At 45.2% G+C, this 26,468-nt stretch overlaps 1 protein-coding gene across 1 annotated transcript; it reads left to right on the top strand.

The window, feature by feature from the left end:
* Window positions 1–600: 600 nt before the first annotated feature.
* COX7A2L (cytochrome c oxidase subunit 7A2 like) lies at window positions 601–13,007 on the top strand. The gene is made up of 3 exons (XM_082852045.1): window positions 601–747; window positions 9,688–9,819; window positions 11,272–13,007. The coding sequence occupies exons 1-3, from the start codon at window positions 676–678 to the stop codon at window positions 11,410–11,412; spliced, it is 345 nt and encodes a 114-aa protein (XP_082708171.1). The 5' UTR covers window positions 601–675; the 3' UTR covers window positions 11,413–13,007.
* The last annotated feature ends 13,461 nt before the right edge of the window (window positions 13,008–26,468 follow it).

Below are 26,468 nucleotides of genomic sequence, written 5' to 3'. Positions count from 1 at the left end.
CCTAACAGCCCTCAGTAACAAACAGCTTGCAGCAGGTGTTTCCAGTTTTTCTTATTTGCTCCCCCGACTCCTAGACTGCCAGAGAAGCCTGGCCGACGGATCCATACTCCTGAGCCCACTGAGCGAGAGTGGGACGCTTCACGAGGTGACCTAGGTTTGGGAGGAGTTAAGTTTGGGAAAGGCAGAGACGCCTTCAAGACAACTACCGGGTAGCGGCCCCACAGCACCGGCTCTCTGGGAGGGAAAGAGCGGACTCACCCCGCCCAGCCCCTCCCCTCCCGCCCTAGGCCCCGCCCCGAGCCCGCCCCCTCAACCCCGGCAAGTCCCTCAGCCTCCCGCATGATCGGCAGGGCGCTTGCGCAATTCTTAGGGCGTCTTGGTACTGCCCGAATCTAAACGTGACGGAAAGAGGCAGGCTCGTATTCCCCACACACCGCGCTACAGAGGCTTTCCGCGCTGCCCTAGAACTTGTTTTGCCTTTTTGGCCCTGAGAACCTGGCTTCTCATTCCATTATGTGGCTTAAGAGGGCATGTTTTAAATTAGGCGATCCTCGGGCAGCCCGCCTTTTGGCGCAGGGTCCTTGGGCTGAGTCTTCGGCAGACACCCGGGAAAGCGGGGTCCTTCTCTGGGGCGGTCGCGCGGGCAGTGGCTCCCTGAAGTCGACACCGGGCAACATGTATTATAAGTTTAGTAGCTTCACGCAGAAACTGACGGGAGCGTGGGCTTCCGACGCTTATAACCCTCAGGTACGGGAAGCGCCGCGCCGGTTCGGACGGGAGAAGTGGCGGCCTGAGTCTGCGCCTGGCAGTCTCAGCGCCGGAGCCAGGCGAGGCTTCTGCCCGCGCTTCGGTTTAGTTGGTCCCTCACCTCTTGTCACGCACTTGCCGTGGCCATGGAGGCTCCTAATTCTGTAGCTGCTCCCCGGCGAGGCTGGCCTGGTGTGGAAGTTGGGCCTGGCACTCAGCAGCGGTCAAGGTGACCCCCGAGGTCGTTGCTGGTGGCTCGTGAGGTCGGCGGGGCCCAGAATGTGACCCGACCGAGTCCGAAGTTTGGCCCTGTCCTTTTTTTTTTTTAAGGAAGTCCAGCTTCCATTTTCCTCAATGCCCCATTGTCATCCTCCTGCCTCAGCCCCAAAGACAGCCTCATCCAAGCACCAGATTTGGGAGCTGGGGTGATGGTACCAGCGGAAGCCATAGGGGCAGAAGGGGCTGTGTGATCAGAATTAGAAGACTTAAAGAGTTAATTCAAATGTTTGGGTGAGTCTTCGCAGTTAACGTGCAAAGAGCTGACATTTTTCCAGCTGTAAAATGGTTGATGGTTGCTCTTGAGTGGTCTGAAAAGTATTGCGACTTCACTCAGATTTTGCCAATTGGATTATCAGTCTCTAGCTTGTAGTGTAGAGATGAAAAACTTTAGAGTCCCAGACTCTTAATTTGGGCTCACATCCTGGTTTCGCTGCTTTAATTTTATGACCTTGATCAAGTTAATTCATTGTGAGCTCAGTTTCCTTTAGGGCAGCTGGAGTACAGATTAAAAGAGGTGTGTGTCATGTGACTAGCAATCGTTGGCAGGTGGCTATTGCTGGATAAGTGGTAGCTATTCTCGAGAAGCTAAGTCTGAGATACCATCATTTTCATTCTCAATCCTCAGGGTAGGTAGGGAAGGGTTGATGAGATATGCAGTTGGAAAACTGGACTGGAACAATAAGGGCCCCAGGTGGGGTGTAAAGAATGCTCCATTGTTGTTACCTTTTCTTTCTTCTGTGAAACACCGTAACTTGCTCAAGGGGAAGGATGTTTAAGGATGATTTCAATGTAAGATTAGATGTGCTGTTAACTAGGATAGGGAGGGCAAGAAAAAGCACGTTTTTTTGGGGGGGTGGGGTTGGGGAGGAAGGGTCCAGGTTTATAAATATTGAGCTCGTGATGAGATGTCATGTCTGATTGCAGCTGGATTTATGAATAAGGAGTTTAATAGATCTAGGTGTCTTCAGCCCGTAGGTGGTAGTAGAAGCTGTGGTGGGGGAGATCATCCAGGGAGCAAGCACATGGGGAAGAAAGATGGAGTTACGATTAGATTACAGAAACAGGAAGGGAGAGTGGAGGAGGAAAATTTATCATAAGAACAATCCAGGATTAGAAGCGAAAGCAGCGTGGTGTCGTTGAAGCCAAATTGGTAGTGAGGTCTAAAGAAGGAATTGACAACAGTGACTTATCTTACAGATTATAAGAAATAGCTATTTCTATTATATTTGCTTCTATAAAGAAGCAGGTAGTCTTAAAACATAAAGGTGTGTATTTTTCAGCACATTTTTGACAAACACACTGTGTAACCCACACCCTTATTAACATATACAATATTACATCACTTCTAGGAAGTTCCTTTTTACTATTGCCCTGTCAATCCATGTTCATCTTCCTATTCATATTTTTATCACTATAAATAGTTTTGCCTGTTTTTGAATTTCGTATAAATGGAACCACACAGTACTGTTTTGTGTAAGCCTTCTATTTCTCAATATTTTTGAGGTTCATTCATGTTATGTTTATTAGTAGTTGGTTTCTTTTATTGCAGTATAGGATTTCACTGTATGAATATATCACAATTGATCTATTCCATTGGTGATTGTAGAATTTCTTTCAGTAGAGTTTTAGCATAATCTAGATTTTGTTATCTAGTAAGAAAAAGTGAAATTTTAAACTAAAACTGACACATCTTGAAATTAATTGGCACTTAGAGCAGATATTACCCCAAGATGCATTTGGTACAGAGAGGGATTAAAGATTTCTAGCTCCACTTGAATTATGTTTCTCTTGAGAATTTGGACTTCTTAATTACTTAAGGATTTCTTAAGTTATGTTGAAAGAAGTGATATTATGTAGGCTTTATATGAATACTGTAGGCTTTATATGAATTGCAGATTTCAGAGTGATTGTGACAGGTATCCCCAAACAAAGGGTTCTGACTTTGGTAATCAGGAGTACTTCAATTTTTCCTTTCTTGGAAACTTTTAAAATGTTAGCATACTGTAAAATGTAGGTGTTTGTAACTTTCAGTATTATGTAAAGTGAATAATCTAACATGCATTGAGTAAACTTATATGGAAAAGCTAGTTCTCTAACAATAGTACAGGTAGAGATTTATAAATCAATCTGATGGCAAGTAATTGTCGGGACGGTATTTTCCAGTGGTTGAGTGAAGAGCATTTTGCTTACCTTTCTGTGTCCTTTGTCAAAAATAAATTGAGGCCAAAAAGCATATGAAAAGATGTTTGACATCATAAGTCATTAGGGTAATACTAATCAAAACCACAAGGAGATACCACTTCACACCTGCTAAAACAACAAAGACAACAGGTGTTGGTGAGAATGTGGAGAAACTGGAACCATACTACATTGTGGGGGGAATTTAAAATGGTACAGCCTCTTTGGAAAACAGTTTGGCATTTTCTAAAAAAGTAAAACATAATTTTACCGTATGATCCAGCAGTTCCTCTCCTAGTTAAGATGGCAGGATATTCTAGATTAAGAGAACTGCGAGAGTGGAGGAGGAGAGGGGGGCTGCAGGGGGAATCATTGAGTAGGTAAGTTTAGCTGTGGTGGATGGAGGTAGATCATGAAGGGCCTAGGATGGTAGGACTTAATTTTGTGAGAAATGAATAGGAATTTACAAAGCAACTTGACGCTGAAAGTTGTGGTAGAGTCTTGTCCAGAGGTTGAAACAAGGGCATGGCCTCTTCCCTTTAGTTTCATGAAAGGTTTATGATGGAGGAGTACGTATCGTAACCAGAGCTATGCTTTGAAAAGCTAATCTGACTGGGAGAGACCAGTGCCGGGGATGCCTGTTATACCCATAAAAGAGTTCAGGGTCTTCTCAGTAAGAATGGAGAAAGAGTCAGAGGCTGGAGATGAGTACTTAGCGCCCGGTGAAGGAGATTTTGGAAATGAGGAAGGAGGACTCCAAGATGACTGGGTAATGGGAGGATGGTGGTGTTTCCCCCAGAAACAGGGAGCTCCTGAGTAGGCTTGTGAGAAACTGGGTGAATTTTGGATTCACTGAGTGTGAAATGTCAGGGAAACATGGAGGTGGTGGTACCTAGCTGGCAATTGGAAATGAAAGGACTTGATCACTGCAGATTGAAACTTGTTTGTAGTCCTGAATCAGAATGAAAGAGCTCGTAAGTTTCTATCATTTAAAAATTAAAACATTTTTGGGATAATGCTCTTATTTCTCCATCCTTCTTCCTCCTCCTCCCCAAAGTTAAAAGGTAGAAGGAAAGGGGAAACTTTGGGCCAGTCAATTTTGAGGTGAAAAAAATCATGTTTACTTTTCTCTCTTAAAATTTGGAGCAGCTGGGCTTCCCTGGTGGCACAGTGGTTGAGAATCCACCTGCCAGTGCAGGGGACACGGGTTCGAGCCCTGGTCCGGGAAGATCCCACATGCCGCGGAGCAACTAAGCCCGTGCACCACACTACTGAGCCTGTGCTCTAGAGCCTGCGAGCTGCAGCTGCTGAAGCCCACATGCCTAGAGCCTGTGCTCCACAACAAGAGAAGCCACCACAATGAGAAGCCCGCGCACTGCAACGAAGAGTAGCCCCCCCCCGCCGCAACTAGAGAAAGCCCGTGTGTAGCAACGAAGACCCAACACAGCCAAAAATAATAAATAAAATAAATAAATTAAAATAAAAATTTGGAGCAGCTAAAGTAGACTAGGAAGAACTCAGCTACTAAACGTGGTAAAACAGTTGAATGGCTCTTAATCAGTTGTAGAGGTAGTGATTGTGTAAACAGCTAAGGGATTTGATACTCAGCGAAACCTGTGATTTCCACTTGGTCTACAGTCCACTTTTTTTTTTTTTTTTTTTTTTTTGCGGTACGCGGGCCTCTCACTGTTGTGGCCTCTCCCGTTGCGGAGCACAGGCTCCGGACGCGCAGGCTCAGCGGCCATGGCTCACGGGCCCAGTCGCTCCGCGGCACGTGGGATCCTCCCGGACCAGGGCACGAACCCGTGTCCCTTGCATCGGCAGGCGGACTCCCAACCACTGCGCCACCAGGGAAGCCACATCCTCTGTTTTAACACAATTACTGGTTGCTGCATTAAGAGTAGACTGTAGGGCAGCAAGGATGGAATAAAATCAGGATGACCAGTTAGGAGGCTGTTTTAAAAATCTAGGAGTTTGGACCAGAATGTGGATTGGTGAAGATAGGTGAGAAGTGGTCAGATTCTAAATATAATTTGAAGGTAGAGCCAAAAGGATTTTCAAATGTGTGAGTGAGAGGTATTAAGAACAATTTCAAGGTTTTTGGCCCAAGTACCTGGAAAGATGGGGCGTTATCATTTATTGAGATGAGGAGGGGCATATTTGAGGCTCATAATTCCTCTAGGTTGGGGCATCTGTGGCCCTGGAAGGAGGCCTAGGCGAAGGGATTTGCTGTAGATCCCTTCCTGTAAATATAGCTTCCTGGTCTACTCTTGAGAACCCTAGTGCTAGTCTTATCTAGCTGCCTTGAAACACTGGAAACCTTGACTGCTCTTATATTGTTAGGAGGTTTAATTATGCCTAGGGTGAAATACCTTAGCACCATTTGGATTCTTTTTACCTGTGGGGCCGAGACAGCTGATTACTGATGGTGTGGTGTAATAAACATGTGTGGGTTTGAATCCCATCTTACTTGTGACTTTTTTTTTTTTGGCGGTACGTGGGTCTCTCATTGTTGTGGCCTCTCCTGTTGCGGAGCACAGGCTCCGGACGCGCAGGCTCAGCGGCCATGGCTCACAGGCCCAGGCGCTCCGCGGCATGTGGGATCCTTCTGGACTGGGGCACAAACCTGCGTCCCCTGCATCGGCAGGCGGACTCTCAACCACTGCGCCACCAGGGAAGCCCCTGCTTTACTATTTTTTTAAACATCTTTACTGTAATAAGTATAGTTGCTTTACAATGATGGGTTAGTTTCTGCTTTATAACAAAGTGAATCAGCTATATGTATACATATATCCCCATATCCCCTCCCTCTTGCGTCTCCCACCCTCCCTATTCCACCCCTCTAGGTGGTCACACAGCACTGAGCTGATCTCCCTGTGTGATGCAGCTGCTTCCCACTAGCTATCTGTTTTACATTTGGTAGTGTACATATATCAGTGCTACTCTCTTACTTCGTCCCAGCTTATCCTTCCCCCTCCCCGTGTCCTCAAGTCCATTCTCTGTGTCTGCATCTTTATTCCTGTCCTGCCCCTAGGTTCATCAGAACCTTTTTTTTTTTTTTAGGTTCCATATATATGTGTTAGCATGCGGAAGTTGTTTAAAAATATGGAACGCTTCACGAATTTGCGTGTCATCCTTGCTCAGGGGCCATGCTAATCTTCTCTGTATCGTTCCAGTTTTAGTATGTGTGCTGCTGAAGCGAGCACACTTAGGACGTTTCTGAGCTTTGTTTTAATCATCTGTAACATGGGCTGGTAATAATTTATGGGGTTGATGTGAAGAGTAGATTTCGTTATGAAGATTGTTTAGGAACCTGAAAAAAAATGTTTATTATAAGTGAAAAAAGTAGAATGTGGGGTTTTGCACTGTGACTATAAAGATTAAAATATGCCTATGGGGCTTCCCTGGTGGCGCAGTGGTTGAGAGTCCGCCTGCCGATGCAGGGGACGCCGGTTCGTGCCCTGGTCCGGGAAGATCCCACATGCGCGGAGCGGCTGGGTCCGTGAACCATGGCCGCTGAGCCTGTGCGTCCGGAGCCTGTGCTCCGCAACGGGAGAGGCCACAACAGTGAGAGGCCCGCGTACCGCAAAAAAAAAAAATATATATATATATGCCTATGAAAAGATTGGAGGAGAATATACAATTCATAATAACTGATGGGATAAGATAATGGGATTATAGGTAGCTTTCAAATGTGATATTCTGAACTTTTACAGTATTATAAATGGAAATATGGAATTATTTTAAACTGTTAAGATGGTTGATAACTCCTGTTTTGAGATGATCTTGTTCGAAAACTTTGCTATAGTTTTGAATCACTTAACAGGTAAACAAATACAAGGCAACTAGGTATAATCCCATCTAAAAATGCTCTCACATTAGCCCTGTCAAAACATGAATTTAATTTCAAACCAGTTTTGGAGTTGCTTGGTAGGAAGGGTTTTAAAATTTTTGCATTCAAGGGAAAATGATCATAAGGAGAAAATACAAAGAGCTCACAGAATGATGAGGGAGTGTCTAAAATTCTCCAGTTTAAAGAGAGAACTTTCTTATAGCCTTGTTATCTCAGTAGTTTGAGCCCCGGTTCTGTCTCTGACTCCTAAGTCTCTGTTATATTCCAAATGTAGACTAACAGCTTACTAAGCAGACTTTCTCTTCAAATGGATTGTTGTTTTTGAGCAGTAGTTGACGAGAGGTAGCAGGGGCAGGTAGGTACTTAAATGCCAGGGTTCTGGAGTTGAGAGAGGCTTGAGTTCCCACACTTGCCTCTTTTTGTTATGGAGTCTCAGGCAAGTCACCCCCTCTGATCCAGTTTTCTCCTCTGTAAAAAGGGAAAGGTAACATCTCCCTAGGATTGCTGTAATGATGCATATGAAATGCTTAACATGATGCTGGGCACATAACAAGAGCTTGGTAGATATTAGCTGCTATTATTCCATAACACTGATATCCATAATGGCAGAGATTGAATGTGTCCTATATATTTTCAGTATAGAGTAATTACTCAGTAAAATATGTTGAATGAGTGAAAGAACAGAAAAAAAGGCCGTGATTCTTTCCCATTTATGGGACTGTGTTAGAAGAAATAGAAGCCAAAATTACTTTAATGCCTTTTTGTTGCTCTGTTGATCCCAGTGCCTGCCTGGTGGGAGTAACATTGAGGTTTTCAATATGTGATCTTTAGAATAGGTCTCTTGTCAGTTATAGGTAAAGTTAGATTTTTTTGAAGAGATCAAGTACAATCTGACAACTCTTATTAATTTGAGCAAAGGATTTCCTTTTTCATCTGTAAAAATAGAAGAGGCCGAGCTTTGTTTGCTAACGTTAAGATTTTATTTTTCTGAGTTAGAATTTAATATAAAAGGATGGATTTTATTGATTTGTAACTCTAAGTTCCTTAGTGTGATCTGTAGGTTATTTTGGAGAATCATTTATCTATCTGCCACTGTAGGTTTACTCCATCAGATAGAAACCCAGAGTTCCCTTTAGGTTCTTTTTTTTTTTTTTTTTTAAACAGCTTTGTTGAGATGTAATTCACATACCATACATTTACTCATTTAAAATATATGATTAAATGGTTTTTAGTGTATTCACAGACAATGTGCAACCATTACCATATTAATTTTAGAGCATTTTTATCACCTCAGAAAGAAAGCTATACCTTTCAGCTATCACCTTCCTCTTCCTTAACACACCCCCGCCCCTCCTCCCCTGTCCCTTAGCAGCCACTAATTTACTTTCTGTCTCTGTAAATATCCCTATTCTGGACTTTCATATATTTGTGGTCTTTTGTGACTGACTGCTTCTACTCAGCGTACTGTTTTTTTTTTGTTTTTTTGTTTTTTGTGGTACGCGGGCCTCTCACTGTTGTGGCCTCTCCCGTTGCGGAGCACAGGCTCCGGACGCGCAGGCTCAGCGGCCATAGCTCACGGGCTCAGCAGCCATAGCTCACGGGCTCAGCAGCCATGGCTCACGGGCCCAGCCGCTCCGCGGCATGTGGGATCTTCCCAGACCGGGGCACGAACCCGTGCGCCCTGCATCGGCAGGCGGACTCTCAGCCACTGTGCCACCAGGGAAGCCCAGCGTACTGTTTTTAAGGTTTATCCATATTGTAGCATGTATCAGCACTTCATTTTTCTCCCCCCTTAGATTCTTTTTAAGACTGTGTGTTTGTCCTTCCTTTCTCTGTCACATGTGGCTGAGGCAGCTGCTGAGCCCCCGAATCTCATTCAGCTTATGTTTATTGAATGCCTGCTGTGTCCCAGACACTGCTTTAGGCACATGCTACTTCACGCAGTCCTTTCAGTGGTAGACACTCTGTGTATGTAGTACATGTGTATTGTCGTACACACGTCACAATGAGAACACTGAGTTTTCCTTTTTTATTTTTACAGTATATTTTTTTTAACTTACAAATTTATTAATGCCAGAAAGTTCAGTTTCTCTGCTGTAATTGTTTTGTTTTGTTTTCTGGTCCTGAAAGACAGCTCTCTTCCCATTACAGGCTCTTCCAGATTGAGATATTTCTTTACTGTGTGTCTGGAAAGTTTCTGAAGTCCACTTTGAGATTCCATGTTGGTACACCTACTCACCCAGAGGAGAAAAGGGACAGCCAGGTTTCTTTTGAAATTTAACCCAAAGTTCATATAGATGATAAATGTTTTATTGGTTTGATGAGAAGATAGACACAGTGGGTTTATCTGGAAGCTTAGATTGGGCCTCTGTTGTGGTTTGCTTCTCCCCCGTCTGCCTCCCCCACCTTAACCAGCAAGAGAGTTCTTGACTGTGTTTGCTCTGGAAATGGGCGCTAGGGTGTTTTAGGGACTTTAAACCTAAATGCTTTGTAATGCAGAGTTGGGGACTTTCCTTCTCTTTTGTGTGGTGGAATCACTGACTCCACTCTTCTGGACAGCCTTCTCCTGGAAAGGCTTGTTCACATGCCCAGACATACTTTCAACTTGACCTTTTCCTTTTTTCCTGCAGGGATTAAGGCCTGTGGTTTCCACAGAAGCACCGCCTATCATATTTGCCACACCAACTAAACTGAGTTCCAATTCTACTGCATATGATTATGCTGGGAAAAATAAAGTTCCAGAGCTGCAGAAGTTTTTCCAGGTGAGAGAAGACACTAGAACAGTGAAGGCTGTGAAGTAAATAGACCTAAAAAACCCTACAAAATGGAGTCTTAATCTAGTTTGCTACTCACTTCCCTGTTCTTTCTTAAATAGAATTCTCTTGATTTTAGTTTAAGCCATAAACTGGTAGAACTTCATGTAGGTAGAAACTGATAAAAGAGGAGAGGGTGATTAATTTCCTCATCAGTATTTAAGGTTATGCAGATTTTTAAATTGCATATGTAGCTGTTGATCATCCATTGGATGGAGGAAGCAATAGCATATATATAATAATACTGTGAATAATCCAGTATATATTAGGCTTTGTGACACATGCAGTGACTTTTGGCAATAAGTTTTCTTCTAGTTGATTTTTGCTTGCTTGATATTAAAATTCACTGAACTGTTGCTAGAAGTGGGGGAGGCTCTCTTGGGTTTGCTGATTAGCAGAGAAGCTAGGATTGGACTTAAAAATATGATTAATGTTAATCTACCTACAGATAATTGAGAGGTCAGTGACTCAACTGTATCTCAGGTATCGTGAGAGTGGCAATAGCTGTTACTGCTGTTGCTGGAAGGTAGCTTCCCCCTCCTCAAAAATATGTCCAGATTTAGGACCACCTTGGGGACTTTTGATCAGTTTAATCTCTCTTTTTTTTTTTTTTTTTTTGGCGGTACGCGGGCCTTTCACTGTTGTGGCCTCTCCTGTTGCGGAGCACAGGCTCAGCGGCCATGGCTCACAGGCCTAGCCGCTCCACAGCATGTGGGATCTTCCCGGACCAGGGCACGAACCCGTGTCCCCTGCATCGGCAGGCGGACTCTCAACCACTGTGCCACCAGGGAAGCCCAGTTTAATCTCTTTTAATCTGATAACTCAGACTTGAGTGGGCATTTGGGGTCTTGAGTTGCCGTGGGGAGGGATTTTGGAGACTGTGCAAAATAATGGATTAAACATTTTATGGAATCTCATTATTAAATAGGGGTTTAGCAGCTTAATAGAAAGAAGGTAGTTGAGTACAAAATGGACATGAACCTGTTAACTGCCCTGGTGTGCTTAGACTTAGTCCACTAATGATCAGAAGTCAGACTAAATGTAGAGCATTTCTTATGCCTACAGGTCTTTGATTAGCTGCTGATTACCTTTGCCTTTAAAAAATATTCACCAGTGCTCCTTTTGTAATTAAGCAATATATGATAAATTCCTTAGAAATGTGGATTTGTTGCGCACATGTTCCTGAGGCTGCATTTTGGAGAATGACTTTGGACTTACTAACTTTAGCTACATTAGTAAGAAATACACCAGTATTTCAGTTAGCATTCTAGTAGATTTGGGCTTTTTCCACTGCAGTGGGTTGATGGATTAGTTATAAAGTAGAGGCATTTGTTCTATATTAGCCTAAATTGTAAAATCTTTTTCTTATCAGCCATATCCTTGATAATTCTTTCTTTCAAGAAATCCGACGGTGTGCCCATCCACCTGAAACGAGGCTTGCCTGACCAAATGCTTTACCGGACAACCATGGCGCTGACTGTGGGAGGGACCATCTACTGCCTGATCGCCCTCTACATGGCATCACAGCCCAGAAACAAATGAGTTAGGCTGCAGAGGACTGGTTTGCTTTTTAGCATAAATCCTTTGAATTTTCATTTTTCATTATTTCTGTAAAAAAAAATTTTTTTTTTTAACTTGAATGGCCTACTTAACATTCTTCAAGAAAAACAAATTAAGATAGTATTTTGGTTTGTTATGAAATGCACATGGCCTGGCAGAGCTCATTCGACAGTTAAAACTATTGTTTAAAGAAATGCTGCTGCTCTCTGCATTTGGGCTTCTGATTTCCCTGGAGGTTCTGAATGAAGGTTACACACAGTCTCATTATGGCAGTCTGTGCTGAGGTCCTTGGGGACTTTTGGTGGAGTTTTGAGCTTGGGATGGAGAAGCCATTTGGATTTGGATGTGACTGAGGAAGGAAAACAAGCTAAGGCCAGGCACATGAGATGAGAGATTTTGAGTTAGTAGTCACGTTGGGGATTTTTCCATCCTGCAGTAAAATGTTAATAGAGATTATTTGCAGTCTGCCTCTGTTCATTGGGCAGTTTGTTTCAAAGGGTTATTTGCGTCATCTCAGATCTTTAGTGAAATTTTATGTGTAATTGCTATGTATTTATTCCACCATGGGAACAGAACACCTGTTTAGTGTTGCACTTTAGACCAATGTCTGTTTTATTAATACAGCTGTGACACAAATTCTCCTTTACCTTTTAAAAATGTTATGGCTTTAAATTATGATTTATTTTAATTGTGGAATAAATACATGAATGAAAAAATCTCAAGTTTGAAGTCCTTTTAAATAAGCTTTCAAAATAATTTCAGAACGTACCAGAGGCATCTTAAACCCGAGTCTAATTTCTTTCTTTTTAATTAGACACTAGATAATCTTTACAAAACGGTTCCTCAAAGTCAAGTAATAGGAGGCGAATGGCATATTCGTGATTACCGTATGGTTCCTTATAAGAAACTGCCTTACCCCTTAGTGAAATGTGCGTGTAGCACACAGTTCATTTAGACAGTAATTTCCTGTGTTGTTACAATTGGTAGACTTCACATACCCTGTATTAATGCTGGAAAAAGGTGGAATTTTATTATATAAAGTGGTGGTCTCTATTTTGCCATAGCAAAGAACAGTAACCTCTTACTGAAGATAAAATACGGCGTGTGAAAAGTCAGTATCATTCTCACAGGCTAGGAAACCCTTATTTGTCTGTACAAGTCTAAACTTCCTTGGTATTTCCCCCAAGTTTTTATTTTGAGAAACTTCAGAATACAGAAAGATTGTAAGAATAGAACAATATATCCCTGTATGTTCTTCACTTAGAGCACCAGTTAGCAATATATTGTCCACTTTGCTTTTTCTTGCTCTCTCAAACACATGCACACATAATACATGTACATAATACACACACACACACACACACACATTTGGTTTTTGCTGAATCATTTAAGATTAAGCTATGGAATTGTAATTCAGCCATAAATACTTTAGCCAGTATCTCCTAAAAATAAGGACGTTTAGTTATCATGTCCCTTTAGTCTCCTTTTATCAAGAAGAGTCCCCACTGTCCTCCATGACATTGACCTATTTGAAAAATTCAGGGTAGTGTTTTGTAGAACATCCTTCGATTTGGATTTGTCTTACTGTCTCATGATTGGATTCAGGTTGAGCAGTTTAGTCAGGAATTCTCTGTATATGGTGTGGTGTTCTTATTGTATCAGGTGGCACTTGGTACCAGTTCGTCCCATTATTGGAGAGTTGAAGTTGGTTAACTTAATTAAGATGTTGTCTGCCTTGTAAAGATACCCTTTCCCCTTTGTAATTAATAAGTAATCTGTAGGGTGATATTTGAGACTGGGAATATAATGTCCTCAGTGGTTTTGTACCCAGTGTTAGTGTTCCTTGGTGATTCCTGATGGAATCATTTATTACTAAGGTGGTTGTAAAAAAGTGATTTTCTAATTATTATTGTTGATGTATCTCAGTGAAGAGGAGTACTCCCGTTTTAAGAGGTTTTAGTGTAATTTTCTCATTCAAGGTAATAACCACCCATGCCATTGTTCATGCTGATTCTCAGATTTGGCCCAAATTTGGCTTCTGTGTCCCACTGACAGTCTTTGAGCAGTTTCTTACTTTCTGACACATAGAATGCTGTCCACGTTTACCTTGTATTTTCTCTACCCCAGTTTCTTCTGTTCACTTTCAGGTATGTTCTGTTCATATATATAGATGCATTTTCCTTCTCTGTCTGTTTTATTTTTGCCTAACTGATACTGTACATTCCTACTACTCATAGTTTGGAGATTGTTTTCTATCTCATTTTTCTGCATTGTATTCCATTTTATGAATACCCCATAGTTTAACTAGTCTCCTTTTTAAAAATTTTTTTAAAATTTATTTATTTAATTTTTTTTTTTTTTTTAAATTTTTGGCTGCGTTGGGTCTTCGTTGCTGTGCGCAGGCTTTCTGTAGTTGTGGCGAGCAAGGGCTACTCTTCGTTGTGGTACACCGGCTTCTTATTGCTGTGGCTTCTCTTGTTGTGGAGCATGGGCTCTAGGTGAGCGGGCTTCAGTGGTTGTGGCACGTGGGCTCAGTAGTTGTGGCTTGCGGGCTCTAGAGTGCAGGCTCAGTAGTTGTAGCCCACAGCCTTAGTTGCTCCACGGCATGTGGGATCTTCCCGGACCAGGGCTCGAACCCGTGCCCCCTGCATTGGCAGGCAGATTCTTAACCACTGCACCACCAGGGAAGCCCCTAACTAGTCTCCTTTTGATGGTTATTTAGTCTTAAATTTTTTGCTTTTACAAACACTGCCTTAAACATATCTTCTTTACATATCATTTTACATATTGCTGAATGTATTTGTAGAATAATTTCTAGAAGTGAGCCCTTTTTTTTTTTTTTTCTTTGCGGTACATGTGCCTCTCACTGATGTGGCCTCTCCCATCGTGGAGCACAGGCTCCGCACACGCAGGCCCAGCGGCCATGGCTCACAGGCCCAGCCGCTCTGCGGCATGTGGGATCCTCCTGGGCCAGGGCACGAACCCGTGTCCCCTGCATTGGCAGGTGGACTCTCAGCCACTGCGCCACCAGGGAAGCCCTAGAAGTGAGACTTTTAAGGCAGAGAGAATGTGTATCTCTAACTTTGATAGCTATTCCTCACTGTGAGAGATGGTGTGGATGTACAATCCTATTTAGCCATGATGAGGGTGCCTGTTCCTCCTCACCTTTGTCAGCCAAATGCATTGTCAAACTTTTTCATCTTTGCCAATCTGGTAATGATAAAATGTCTTTGGTTTAAATTATCTTTCCACTGTAATTAGTGATGTTGAATATCTTTCTTTAATTTAAAATTTATATTTAAAAATTTAAAAATCTTTTTATTTTTAAAGGTAAAATATATTTCCTTTTTTGTGAACTATCTAATCATGTACTTGGCCTCCTTGTTTCCAGGTACTTTTTGATAATGCTGTAAATGTTATTGGTCCATCAGGCCGAATTCCTCAGAAGCACTCTACTGACTCGTCTGAGCCAAACGTCTTCTGATTGCAAGTCTCAGAAATTCATTAAAACCAGCCAATGCAGAAAGGGGGATTTTCTAGAATCTGAGTGGAGCTGGGCCACAAGGCCTACCTTTGGGACCAAGGTGGTTGTCCTTTCTGTTATTCTCTTGGCTGTGCAGCTGTTTAACTCTTGTTTCTGTGGACCAGCTTTATCTCTGTTTCTTGTTGCACATGGTAGGAAATGGTTGTCTAGCTCCAAATTCCAGGAGAGAGAATATCATTGGCCCCTTGTGGGTCCGGTGTCTCCCACTGGGCCAGTCAACTGTTTGGTGCCAGCCTATGGGGAGATGCAGTGAAGGAGCTCAGGGTGTCCTCTTCTTGGGTCTTAACTGAAGGCTCCGAACCTTTCACCGTGTTCTCAGTTAGGATTATTCCTTCTAAGCATGGTACTTTGAACCCTTGCCAGATTGGATTGTTTACTTAGAGGGGGGCCATCCTCCTTGTCAGTGCTGTCTCGATGAGATGCTGTCAACAGAGGGACAGTTACTCTCTTCACCTCTTCCAGACCATGTGGTTAGTCTTCACAACAGTGGTCTGAACTCATGTAGCTCTGGGGGTAGGAAAACTCCATGGAGTACCCAGGCAAGGATAATTTTAAGGGAATCAATTTTTAGGTCCTCAACTTCTGTTATATTTCTAAAGTTGAGCTGTCTGAGAACACGCCTAGCATAAGGGGTCTCTTATCACCTTTTCCATTCTGCAAAAGGAAAGCAAACCCTCACCCATTCTAGTCAGGACCATAGTGTGTTGCCCTGCTCTCTGGGGTGCCATGGGGATAATTCTAAATATAAATGTTGAGAATATGAGTCTAAAGACTAGGGAATAATCCTTTTATAAGTTACAAGTTTTCTGAGTCTACTTTTAACAAAATTGGAGGAACCAATTGAGTTGTCAGTTGATCATTAAAAATAATTTTGATAACAGATCACTGCATGACTTTGGTGTATAACTCGGGAGTTCAAGGAATTCAGAGATGTTGCTATTACAGAACTTCCATTGCCATCTATTTATTTATGAGAACAAGGTGTCTCAGGGCTTAATATCTATAAAAATGAAAAACAGGAATGGAATTGGTGCTGAAACTGTCTTAACAGTAAGCAAGATTCATCCCTGGAAACATGAACCTTCTTACTCTATCAGGATGCATTTCTAGTGAAATTTTGCTCATTTAATAATGATCAGTATTTATATTCTGTTGTTTCAAAATATGTGCTAATAGCAGTCATAATCATGCAATCCAGAGTAAAATATTTTTGAACACTTAGAGCTTATGAGGTCACAGAATATTTCATATGTTACAGGGAATTATAAGTATGGTCAATAAGAGACTTTCAAGCCTAAAAATGTGTTACATTAGGGTAAAATGTGGGGGGTAAAATTCTAGATGGAGGAGAGTAATGGAGCTATCAGTTCAAGAAGAAATTTCTGACTTAAATAGACATTTGTATTTTTAACTAGATGAAGGTAGGTGTCTAATTGTGATGGTATTTACAGTCCACTGGATACATTTATAAGACTGACTTAATAGTTTACGCCATTATTTACAATACACCAGAAACTGTCTTTGCAACTATTTAAAATTACATTGAAAAACTTTAGATGTTAAGCTTACATAATACAAAGGGGAATACATAGATTTTCAAAATCCTTTTAGGGTAAACAAGAGCAAGAAAGGTTGAAATGGCAGCTTTATACTTTTCCTTTCAAAGAAGTGCCCGTTTACCCCTTCTCTGTTTTCTTTCTCAGCCAGAGTCCCTTTCTGGGTCCAACAAGCTTTCCCTCTCCTTCCTGGCCTCTCATATCCTGTGACTCCAGTGTGAAGCTGTCAGTGGCCTGGTGAGGGTGGGATTGACTGTTACAGCACTGGCTGGCTTTCTTTGGTTTATATACTTTTCCTCTCCGTTACGTGTGTGGCCCTGGGCTGGCTTCTCAGGCTTGTCTGACGTTGAGGTTCCTAATGCCCAAGTCTTCTATCGGGCTTTTCTTATGGCTGGAAGCTGTGCAAACCTTTCACTTTCTGGCCTGTTGATACTCAGTAGCTAGAGGTTGTACCAGGGACAATAATGATTGACTGCTTAGAAATTCTGATACTGTCTGGTTCCAGTGATTTAATACATTTATTTGACATTTTGACTGCACATATCCTGGATTGGAGCACTCTTTAATCTAGCACCAAAGACTGCCTGCGTCGGGGTTGAGAAGTGGGACCCTGTCCTTAGTGCTCCTCTTGTCAGATTCAGTGGCTGTCAACCTTGGTCATCCAGGGCTGCCTCTGACCCACAGTCAGTCATTAAGGAGTTCCACTAATCTGCTTCTTCCAGATATTTAATTAGTGTGCCAAAGCCTGGGACCCCAAGATGAATCAGATACTTTGCCTTTGTAAGCAAACACTGTGATTATATTTAAGGAAACTGTTATAAGAATTATTTTTAGGTCCTTTTCAGGTTGTCTCTCAATCGCTTAGGGTTGGTAAACCACATGGTCAAGAAACTCTGTCCTGATTTGGGAGCTCCATAAGACTGGTGGGGTTTGGTTGCTTGAGGACAGGTTGCCCCCCTGGCTGGGTGCAGGTAGAGGAAGCCTGGCTGTGGCTTCTGTTCCGGGACCCATGTTGCACCTTGGCTTAGTGGGTCGGCCCCATAGTTATGAGGGGAGCATCAGCTGACCCTGGCTCTCATTACATGAACAGAGCAACTGGGGTGGCCCAGCCACCTCCTGGCGGAAGATTAGAGGGGATGGGTCATTTGCACTTGCATAAGCTCGAATCAAGAATCCTGACCTTTGTGTGGCGTGGGGGTGCTGTGCTGCTGCAGGATGGGTTGGGATGGCCAGATTGAGATGAGATGCTGTTTGCTCAGGGTCCAGAGTCTGTTAGAGCTCTTTTCTAAGGAAGCTGCTGCAAAATCCTAATGGAAACAGGGCAAAGCGGGGTGGCTGGAATAGCATTCTTTAGATACTTCTTTTTTTCTTGAGTTCTGTCACAGCCCTCCTAGGACATCATGGCTGGACCTTGTCCATTGACACTGAGCTTTGTCATGGTCACATGGTTGTACCTCAGGGCCCAAGCATAGGTCTTTCAGACTGTCCAGCGTGTACTAGCCAGATTGGAATCCTTGCCTACTCCAAATAGCATTATGATGGGAGTCGGCTGAAGTGCCCTAGGCTGTAAGAAGTGGTGGGGTTGCCTCCCAGTCGGCAGGGAAAGTTTTAGAAAGAAGCAGAAGAAGCTCACTGCGAAAGCGCCTCGATATGGCTATAAACTGTAACTGACAAAATTAGGGACCTGGGTTTTCAAAGGCAGAAAAGGAGAGGCTGGTACTGGGGCCGGGTGGGGGCGGTGGTGGGGAGGAGTGCTGTAAGGGAAGTCGTCTCGGAAATAAGGGTGTTTCCTGAGGGCACCTCGCCAGGCAGGAAGGCCACGCCCCGGCTTTTCACACGTTTGCGCACTCTGAGCCAGAGGGACAGACAGGCAGTGGGGGGCAGGTAGGCAAGTGTAGAGAGGAGGTGCCTGCATGGGGCCTGCTGGCCCCAGGGTCCGCTTCAGGCTGTGGCTGTACCGGGCTTATGCTGAAGGTGTTGAGAGAGTGGAGCCTGAGCCCAGGACTTTGGGAGACGTCCAAGGAAGGAGGCAGCCTGGTTGCTCAGCTCAGCCTGGGCCCCTCCCCTCAGGGAAGTCCTAGCAGGAGTTACAGAAGTGCCTTGCCACTGGAGAGAGTGGGGGAAGGATGTAAGATGCTCTAGAATTGGTTAATACCTGTCAGGCTCCTAGCCCATCTTCCGCTCCCCGACACCTCCCCTGCTTAGGCCACAAAACCTTGTGAGATAGCAGATTAATTTGAAAATTGAGCTGCAGCTGGATGAGTTGATGTCAACTTCAGAGTTCAGTTGTGTTTAATTAAAGCCATCCAGAGACTAAACCTGCTCCCAGGAAATTATTCTGACCGAATAATTAAAAGAGAATAAAGGTTAGATTTGTGTTTCTGGCTAAGTCTCTATTGCATTCGGCATCTACAAAACATGAATTCCATTAACCTTTTGTGAACCAACATTAAATTGCTTTCAGTTAGTTGTCATTCTAATTAAAGTAGAGTCACACAGAAGAGCCTGTGTTTATACTTGGTGTCTGTTCCCTTTTCTTCTCTGGAATTATGTCCTTGAAGAAACTGTCATTTGGAAAATCGGTTCATAACTTTATGTGTCTGCCCATCCCTCCCTTAGTCGGGGTCCTGTTCACTGAGCATCAGAAGGAATTGCACCAGGGGAAGTAGGCCGCAGCTGCAGAGGACGGCTGGGGTAAGTAATCACTGCGGGTGCTTGGGCTGAGGTGTGTAATTTGCAAAAACATGTCCTGCGGCCACGGGAGATAAAATGAAGGACTAGTTAAGGTCGCCTGCCCAGTTCAGGCCAACTTGGGCAGGGGCAGGCCCCAGGGAAGGTCTTCCCAGGAGGGCCTTGTGGGTTGGGAGAGGGTGTCCTGCCATACTGTGACCTAACTCCCCCTGGGCCTCTGTGCTTTGGGTGTGGGTGGCTTCGTTCCTGCTGAGTGATGGGTCAGTTCATCCGGGCCTGTCTGCAGCCTCAGTGTCCTGAAGGAGTCAGCACACTCGGGCTCTGGGCTCGTGACTGCAGCAGCGGGGAGGGAGGCGGTGAGATAGAAGGTCTGTGTCTCTGCTCTAGGACTTACCTGTACCTTGTCATGCAGCATATTTTCCTGCATGATTGTGGATGTGAGGTGTTATGAACAAGAGTCTCTAAGCCAACCCAGGATTTCTCAAGATGGATCACTCACTCCAGGCCCCCAGAACTCAGGAGGCAGGGAGAGGAGATTTGCTTTCTTCAGCTTCGGGTCTGGACAGAGGTCAGAGGTGCTGACTGTACCCTTATTTGTGTGTCTTGGGAATGGGAATGTGCGGGGGTTGCTTGCCGGTCTTTGCTGAGCTTGTGCTGTGCTCTGGGCCTAGAAGAAGCTCATAGTGGTCTGGGATCTGGACCAGATGCTGCTAAAAACAGAAGGGGCAGCCTGACTCCACTTGGGAAGATGGTCATGCCTCAGGCTTCAGACCCAGGAGCGCCTCGGGTCTGCTTTTTCCTAGTGGTGCCAGGTGACCTGGCCATGTCTGAGCTGGGGCTTGAAGTCAAGTTGGCTCTTCTCTTTCCTGGTGCCCCAGCTCCCTGGGCTGTCTCTGACTCCTGATGAGTTTTCTGGCCTTCCCTTATGGGCCATCAGGTGCCCTGTTGTCTTTTCTCACAGGGCTTTTCCGTGAGCAGATCTGGGGTTACCTGAGGATTGGCACCCCATCTCCCTAGCAGACTGGGGACTTGCCCCGTCTTCACCGTCAGGAAGCTTTAACAGCATGTACCATTCATTCCGTAATTGCTGCGTGCCAGATTCTGTGTTGGGCAGTAGAGACCAGAGAGAGGTGATGCCGTCCTTGGTCCCCGAGGTCAGAGAATGATGGGCACAACCAAAGTGCAACAGAACTGTCCAGAGGCAGGGCCAGGGTCCAGGAAGGCCAAGGAGTGGCAGGGACACCCTCAGAGGGGACACTGTGGAAATTGCATAGTGATGCGTCAGGAGTTCCCTGCTAAATACAGTGGGGAAGGGCATTTGGCCTGAGGGAAAGGTACTTGCTGATGTGTGAGAGGAGGTGGGGGAGAGGCAGGCTCAGGCCAGGGGCCGGGCCAGAGCGGGCTTGGACTCTAGTCGGTAAGCAAGAAGGGTATGTGTTGGGATGGCCACAGAATCCAGTGTTCTTTTGGTTCTTTTGAATCCATGGTGCCAATATGGAGGACAGATTGGAGGGGAAAAAGACTCGCAGCCTTGGGCTAGTTAAGAGTTATAACAGTTCATTTGAGAGATGATGAGGGCCTGGGGACCAGTGGCAGCGGGCATGGAGAGAGAGGCGTGAAGCCCAGGGATGTTAAGAAGGCAGAGTGAACACAGCCTGACGCTTAGTTGGACATCAGAGGTCAGGGTGAGGCAGGCTTCTGGGTGCTCCCGGGATGACTCAGCCTGGCTCCTGGGTGAGTGGAGGTGCAGGACTGGGGGGTCAGCAGGGCAGGGCACGTATGGAAAACAGTGGATTGCCTGTGAGCCCTCTAGGCAAGGAATTCCAGTCAGCAGTTGTGTCTGGAGATAAGCCCAGGGGTCTGGACTGGAGGTAGGAACTTGAGAGGTGGCAGGACGCAGGGGCAGTGGAAGCCTGGGGTCTGCTACATTGTTAGGAAGTGTATGAATGTGAGGAAATAGAATGGGGGAAATACCAGTATTTCAGGAGCAGGTGGAGAGGACAAGAGCTTGTGATGGCTCCTAGGGTCTAAGAACATAAGGAACACAGACATCATGTTGAGTGAAAGAAGCTGGACACAAAAGAGAGCATACCCTGTGATTGCATTTAGATAGAAGTCAAAGCTGGGCAGAGCCAATCTATGGTGATAGAGGTCAGAACAGAGAGGGAGTACTGACAGGAGGGTATCACAGGGCAGGCTTCTGTGCCGGGAACGTGCCAGCTCTTCATCTGGGTGGGTGTGTACACGTGTAGGCAGATAGGCAGATACCCTGAGATGTCTGCACTTTAAGTTATACCTAAAAAAAAAAAAGTCTTTAAAAACTTCAGAAAGAAGGGAAGGAAGATGGAAGTGTAGGGGAGGAAAAGTAATTTTCCTTCCACCCTGTGAGTTCTTGGCTGAGACCCCTGTAGTAAAAGACAGATAAACAAGAGACAGACAAACAGAAGTTTACGAACACATATACCTCATGTGTACATGGGAGGTACTCAGGGAAAAATGAGCAACTCCCCAAGCGGGCTTAAAATTCAGGCTTAAATACCATCTTAGTAGGGAAAAGGGAGGGAGGGAGGCCTCCTAGGGGAGAGTGCATGATTTTTAGGGAAGATGAAGGACCCTTAGAATGGTGGATGGGAGGTGTGATGGTTTGTGACTAGTGTGTCTGGGTGTGGTGTGGACTCCAGTCTCCTCTCCTGGGATGAGAGTCAATCTCCCTTGGTTGATGAAGCTCCTGGGAGGGGTTTTTTTTTTTTTTTTTTTTTGCGGTACGCGGGGCTCTCACTGTTGTGGCCCCTCCCGTTGCGGAGCACAGGCTCCGGACGCGCAGGCTCAGCGGCCATGGCTCACGGGCCCAGCCGCTCCGCAGCATGTGGGATCTTCCCGGACCTGGGCACGAACCCATGTCCCCTGCATCGGCAGGCGGACTCCCAACCACTGTGCCACCAGGGAAGCTCCAGGGAGGGGATCTTTGACAATTGAGTTCCTTTTGGAGCATCTGTCTTTAGGCAGATGGGGAGCTCAGAGAAAGCCTCTCATTGGATTGGCTGTTTTTCAGGTGCCTACAGCTCAGAATAATCAACATACCAAAGTGGCATATTTGGGGCTGGCATATTCTGCTGCTCTTCAGAAGGAAGATGGAAGGAAGGAAAGAAGGGGAAATAAGGAAGGAGGAAGGGTGGATGGAGGGAAGAAAGAAAGAAACCTGAAGCCGGTGGTGCCTGGCAGGAGAGGATAGGGTTTTCAAGAAAGAGGATGTGACCAGTGTCGCTCACACGCCCAGAGATCAAGCCCTGGGCTAGCTCCATAGAGTGACCTGGAGGCTGCCCTCCCAGTCCTCCCATGGTCACTAGAGTGTGTCCCCAGCGATGCGGAATGAGTGGCATAGAACAGACCCTAACATTGAATCAGAACAGGGAGGGCATACCTGAGAAATCTCCTGTGCTTGGGTCATAGTTCCCAGCAGTGCAGATGGCCCCTCTGGTTTCCTGAGTGTCCTCCCAGGCAAATCCCGGTGTTGAAATTTGATAACGTTTAATAAAAAATGTTATTATCTACTATAATTTAAAAGAACTTCCTTCTGTTTCAGTGTGAGGGTTTCCCATAGAAACCACTTCAGCCTGGGCGGCTGTGAATGGCGGCTTTATTAACAGAGCCATCTGCAGGCTTTCCTAACAATCTGTCGCCCTGCTCATGGCTTCCAGTGCAAACATTGTTTATTGTGATGTAGGCCTCAGCCTGTCACCCGTCACCTGGAGGGGGAGAGCCTTCCCTGCGCCCCGAGGCAAGAACAGCTCATCTGCTTCCCTCGAGCCCCTTGGACGCAGGGCCCTCGCAGAGCAGGGGCGGGCAGAGCCCTCGAACTCATCAGGAGGTCTCTCCCCTGAGAATCAGATGCTCCCGGTGGGCAAACCCTTACTCTCTTTCAGACGGAGACCGGGGAGACGGGGCCTAAACTTACCTAAACCCACAGTGAAACATGCCCTTTTCATTGCAGCCTTAGGTTTTTTATGTCAGATACCTGACTTGCCCTCACGGAAGGGCTGACTCACCTTCAAGTGGGACTGGTATGAGAGAGACCTCACCAATGCTCCAGGGGCCTGAGGGCTTGAAGCTAACACAGTCTTTCGAGAGAAAAGGGACTCTTGGCTCAGCTCAGAATTAATTCATCTTTTAAATGGAAATGTCAAAGCCTGGCAAGCACTCCTGCTCATGATTCTGGTGCTGAGATATTCATGGGCAGCAAACAGTAGGCCACAAGAAAATGGATTTTGCCAGTGAAACCAGAGGGGACTATCGCTCTCAAAGGAGAAAGCCTGATCACCTAATCTCAATTCTGCCGCAGTTTCACCAGGGCCTGCTATATAGTGGAATTCTTCTTTCTCTTGTCATTTTATTACTTCTGAGTAAGGGAAGGTGATTTAGCCCAAGCACCTGAGGCAAGGCGGCCGTGGGGCGGCTTCAGGAGAGCATTTCCAAGAAAGGGAGTGAGCATCAGTGACACTCAAAGCAGTCAGAAGGGGAAGCCAGTGAGGACCCAGGAGGAGGCCTCGAGAAGGGGTGCAGAATGCCCAGCGAAGGGGAGGACTCCTCTGGCTGCAGGGGTAATGCACTGGCTGCTTCTGGGGGGGCAAGCAGGTAAAGCCTCTGTGTTCCCAGACACACCTCTGACCAGCGCCCCTCCCTTGCCTGGGGCTCCTCCAGGCCCACACTCAGCTAGGAAGTCTCGCACAGATCCCGTGGGGGCAGAGAAGTGGCAGGGAAAGCTGCAGGGAGCGCCGTTTCACATCAGCAGTGTTTTATTTGATCATAGATGCAGTACCTCAAGTGCACGAGGACAAATTTTATTTAAAAATTTTTGTTGTATTAAGGCCCATATTTGTTTCCATATTCCTTTCAAAAGCATAAAAGAGAAGGGAGTTTCTATATCATTATTTAAAAAAAACTTATTTTGAAATAATTATAGACTTAGAGGAAGTTTAAAAAAAGAGAGACTGGTGAACCCTTCCCTCAGCTTCCCTCAGTGGTGACATCTTATATAATGTGTAGTTTTATGTCCAGGAACTGTTCATTGGTACAACAGAGCCATGCAGACCACAGACCTTAATCAGTATCCACCAGTTCTGCCTGCATTCCTGTGTGCGCGTGTGCAGTTCTGTGCGATTTAGTCCCGCTTATAGATTCGTGTAATCACCACCACAACCAAGATGCAGCCTGTTCATCATCGGAACCCCCGTGCTGCCCCGCTGTAGTGACATCCCCTCCCCTCCGTCCCTGTCCCCTGGCAACCACTAGTCTGTTCTCTAATGTTGCTGTTTCAAGAATGTTATAAATGGAAATGTACAGTTGGTAAACTTTCCAGATTGGCTTTCCAGGATCCATGCTCCGTGAGGGTAGGGCCTGCATCTTTTCATTGCCGGATTCCATGCCGAGCCCAGTACAGTTTGCACATGTACCCGATGAAACAATGACTCCTAGTCTCATACAAATTCGCCGGGTTCAGACTGGCTACCACTTTGAAGGTGTCGGCAGCACAATACGTTTTTACTGTAGAGTGAGTGAAGTCTGTAGAAGGAAGAGGCCCTGCCCTTCCTGGTCATCCGACTTACACAGTTGCGTTAACCGAGAGAGAGTTCTGCGGCTGATGCGGTAAGAGAATGCCAGCTTCTGGTTTCCCTGCTTCCAACCAGGTCTCCAAGTCAGCCCGACCCAGTGTTGGCTGAATGGGCATCACTGTGCTGAGATGGGCTCCAGAGTACGCTTTGACCCTTCCCAGGATGCACTATGGCTTGGTGGAACATCAGGAATGAAACGGGATGACCAGGTATGAGGGCTTTGCTTTTTATTAAAAAGTTATTTTTCTTCCCTGAGGCCCTTTTAGCACTTTGTCTCCAGCTCCTTTAGTGTGAGATCCGGCAAAAATGAACTCTGCCAGGGGTTGAAATCTGCGTAATCCCGCAGAGATACTGAGTCAACACTGGCAATTATGCATATTCACGCCTGTCCCTGGGTGGCTCCCTAGGAAGATCTATTTTCAGGACTGCGTGTTTACACTGCTGAGGGAGAGGAGAGGCAGGATCAAAGCCCTCTGGCTGAGCCTGGGCTGGAGGATTAAGGGGAAGAAGCACTTGACTGGTGAAGGAAGAAGCTACTATGCTGCTTTTTTGGTGAAATGGAAATTGCTCAAAGGTTGGAAAATAAGGGAGCAGCTTCTCCACACAAATAGGTTTAAATTGAACATCAGGGACTGAGGACACAGGAGCCAAGAAAGGCAGGAAGGGCAGGGAGTCACTGGCAGCAGGTGCCGCAGCATGCCTGGAAGCTCTGCCCCGCACTCCAGTTGTAGGGATGACAGGAGGGGACTTGTGCAAGGGAAGGGTCCCTCCAACTTTGTGACACTGTTCAGAGCCCAAAGACGCTTTTTCCAAAGCCTAATCACTTTCTGTGGTTTCTGCATATACTGGTCTCAAATCCTTCCTACCAGAAGCTCAACCCATTTCATTCTCTTTTTGTTACTAATAATCACTAAATTAACTGTTCTGTAGTGAGCATCTCCTGCAGTGCTGCACAGCAGAGCACGGGGCTGGCCCCAGGAACTCTGGGGGCAGGAGGACCTGCCTTCAAATCTTGGCTCAGCCACTTGCTACTAGGGTAACCTGGCTTCTCATCTGTAAGTTTACTCGTCTGTAAAATGGAGATAATCGAATTCAGGATTGTTGGAAGAACTGAATGAGTTAGTACGTGGAAAGCACTTCGGTGTTACGTTATGTGTTAGCTGTTATGGCTGAGTAGCATTTCGTTCTATGGATGTGTGCCATATTGTAATCATTGAGCACTCAGTTTCTTATTTTCCACATTTCTTGATGTTTTTGTCCTTTGAGATACAGAAGTGGCACCCTTAAGTTTTTCTGCTAGACTTTTGGATTGGTAAAATTAAAACAAAAAACACAAACGTGTTCAGTTCTGTAAGCTATGGTCTCCTGAGGATGTCACCCATGGATATAGAAATGAAACACACTGACGTTTCTAGAGACAATGAAACTTTGTTTTCTCCTTTTGGGATTCTTTCTCTTAGTTTCTTTGTCCACTTTGTATCAGAGGTTACTGTAGGGGTCTATTAATGAGGGTGGAGTCGAAATTCAGGTTTCCTTTGGAAAAGATGAACTGATTAGCACAAAAGGTGTAATATTATCAGAGTCCCTGAGGAGAGCAGGAGTTGCCCCTTTACAAAGGAGACGTTTACTATGGTCCTT

This window comes from Leucopleurus acutus (assembly GCF_964270905.1).
Source record: "Leucopleurus acutus genome assembly, chromosome: 12".
Taxonomy (NCBI): domain Eukaryota; kingdom Metazoa; phylum Chordata; class Mammalia; order Artiodactyla; family Delphinidae; genus Leucopleurus; species Leucopleurus acutus.
Note: the sequence above shows the minus strand (reverse complement) of the source record. Positions and strands in the feature narration are given on the sequence as shown.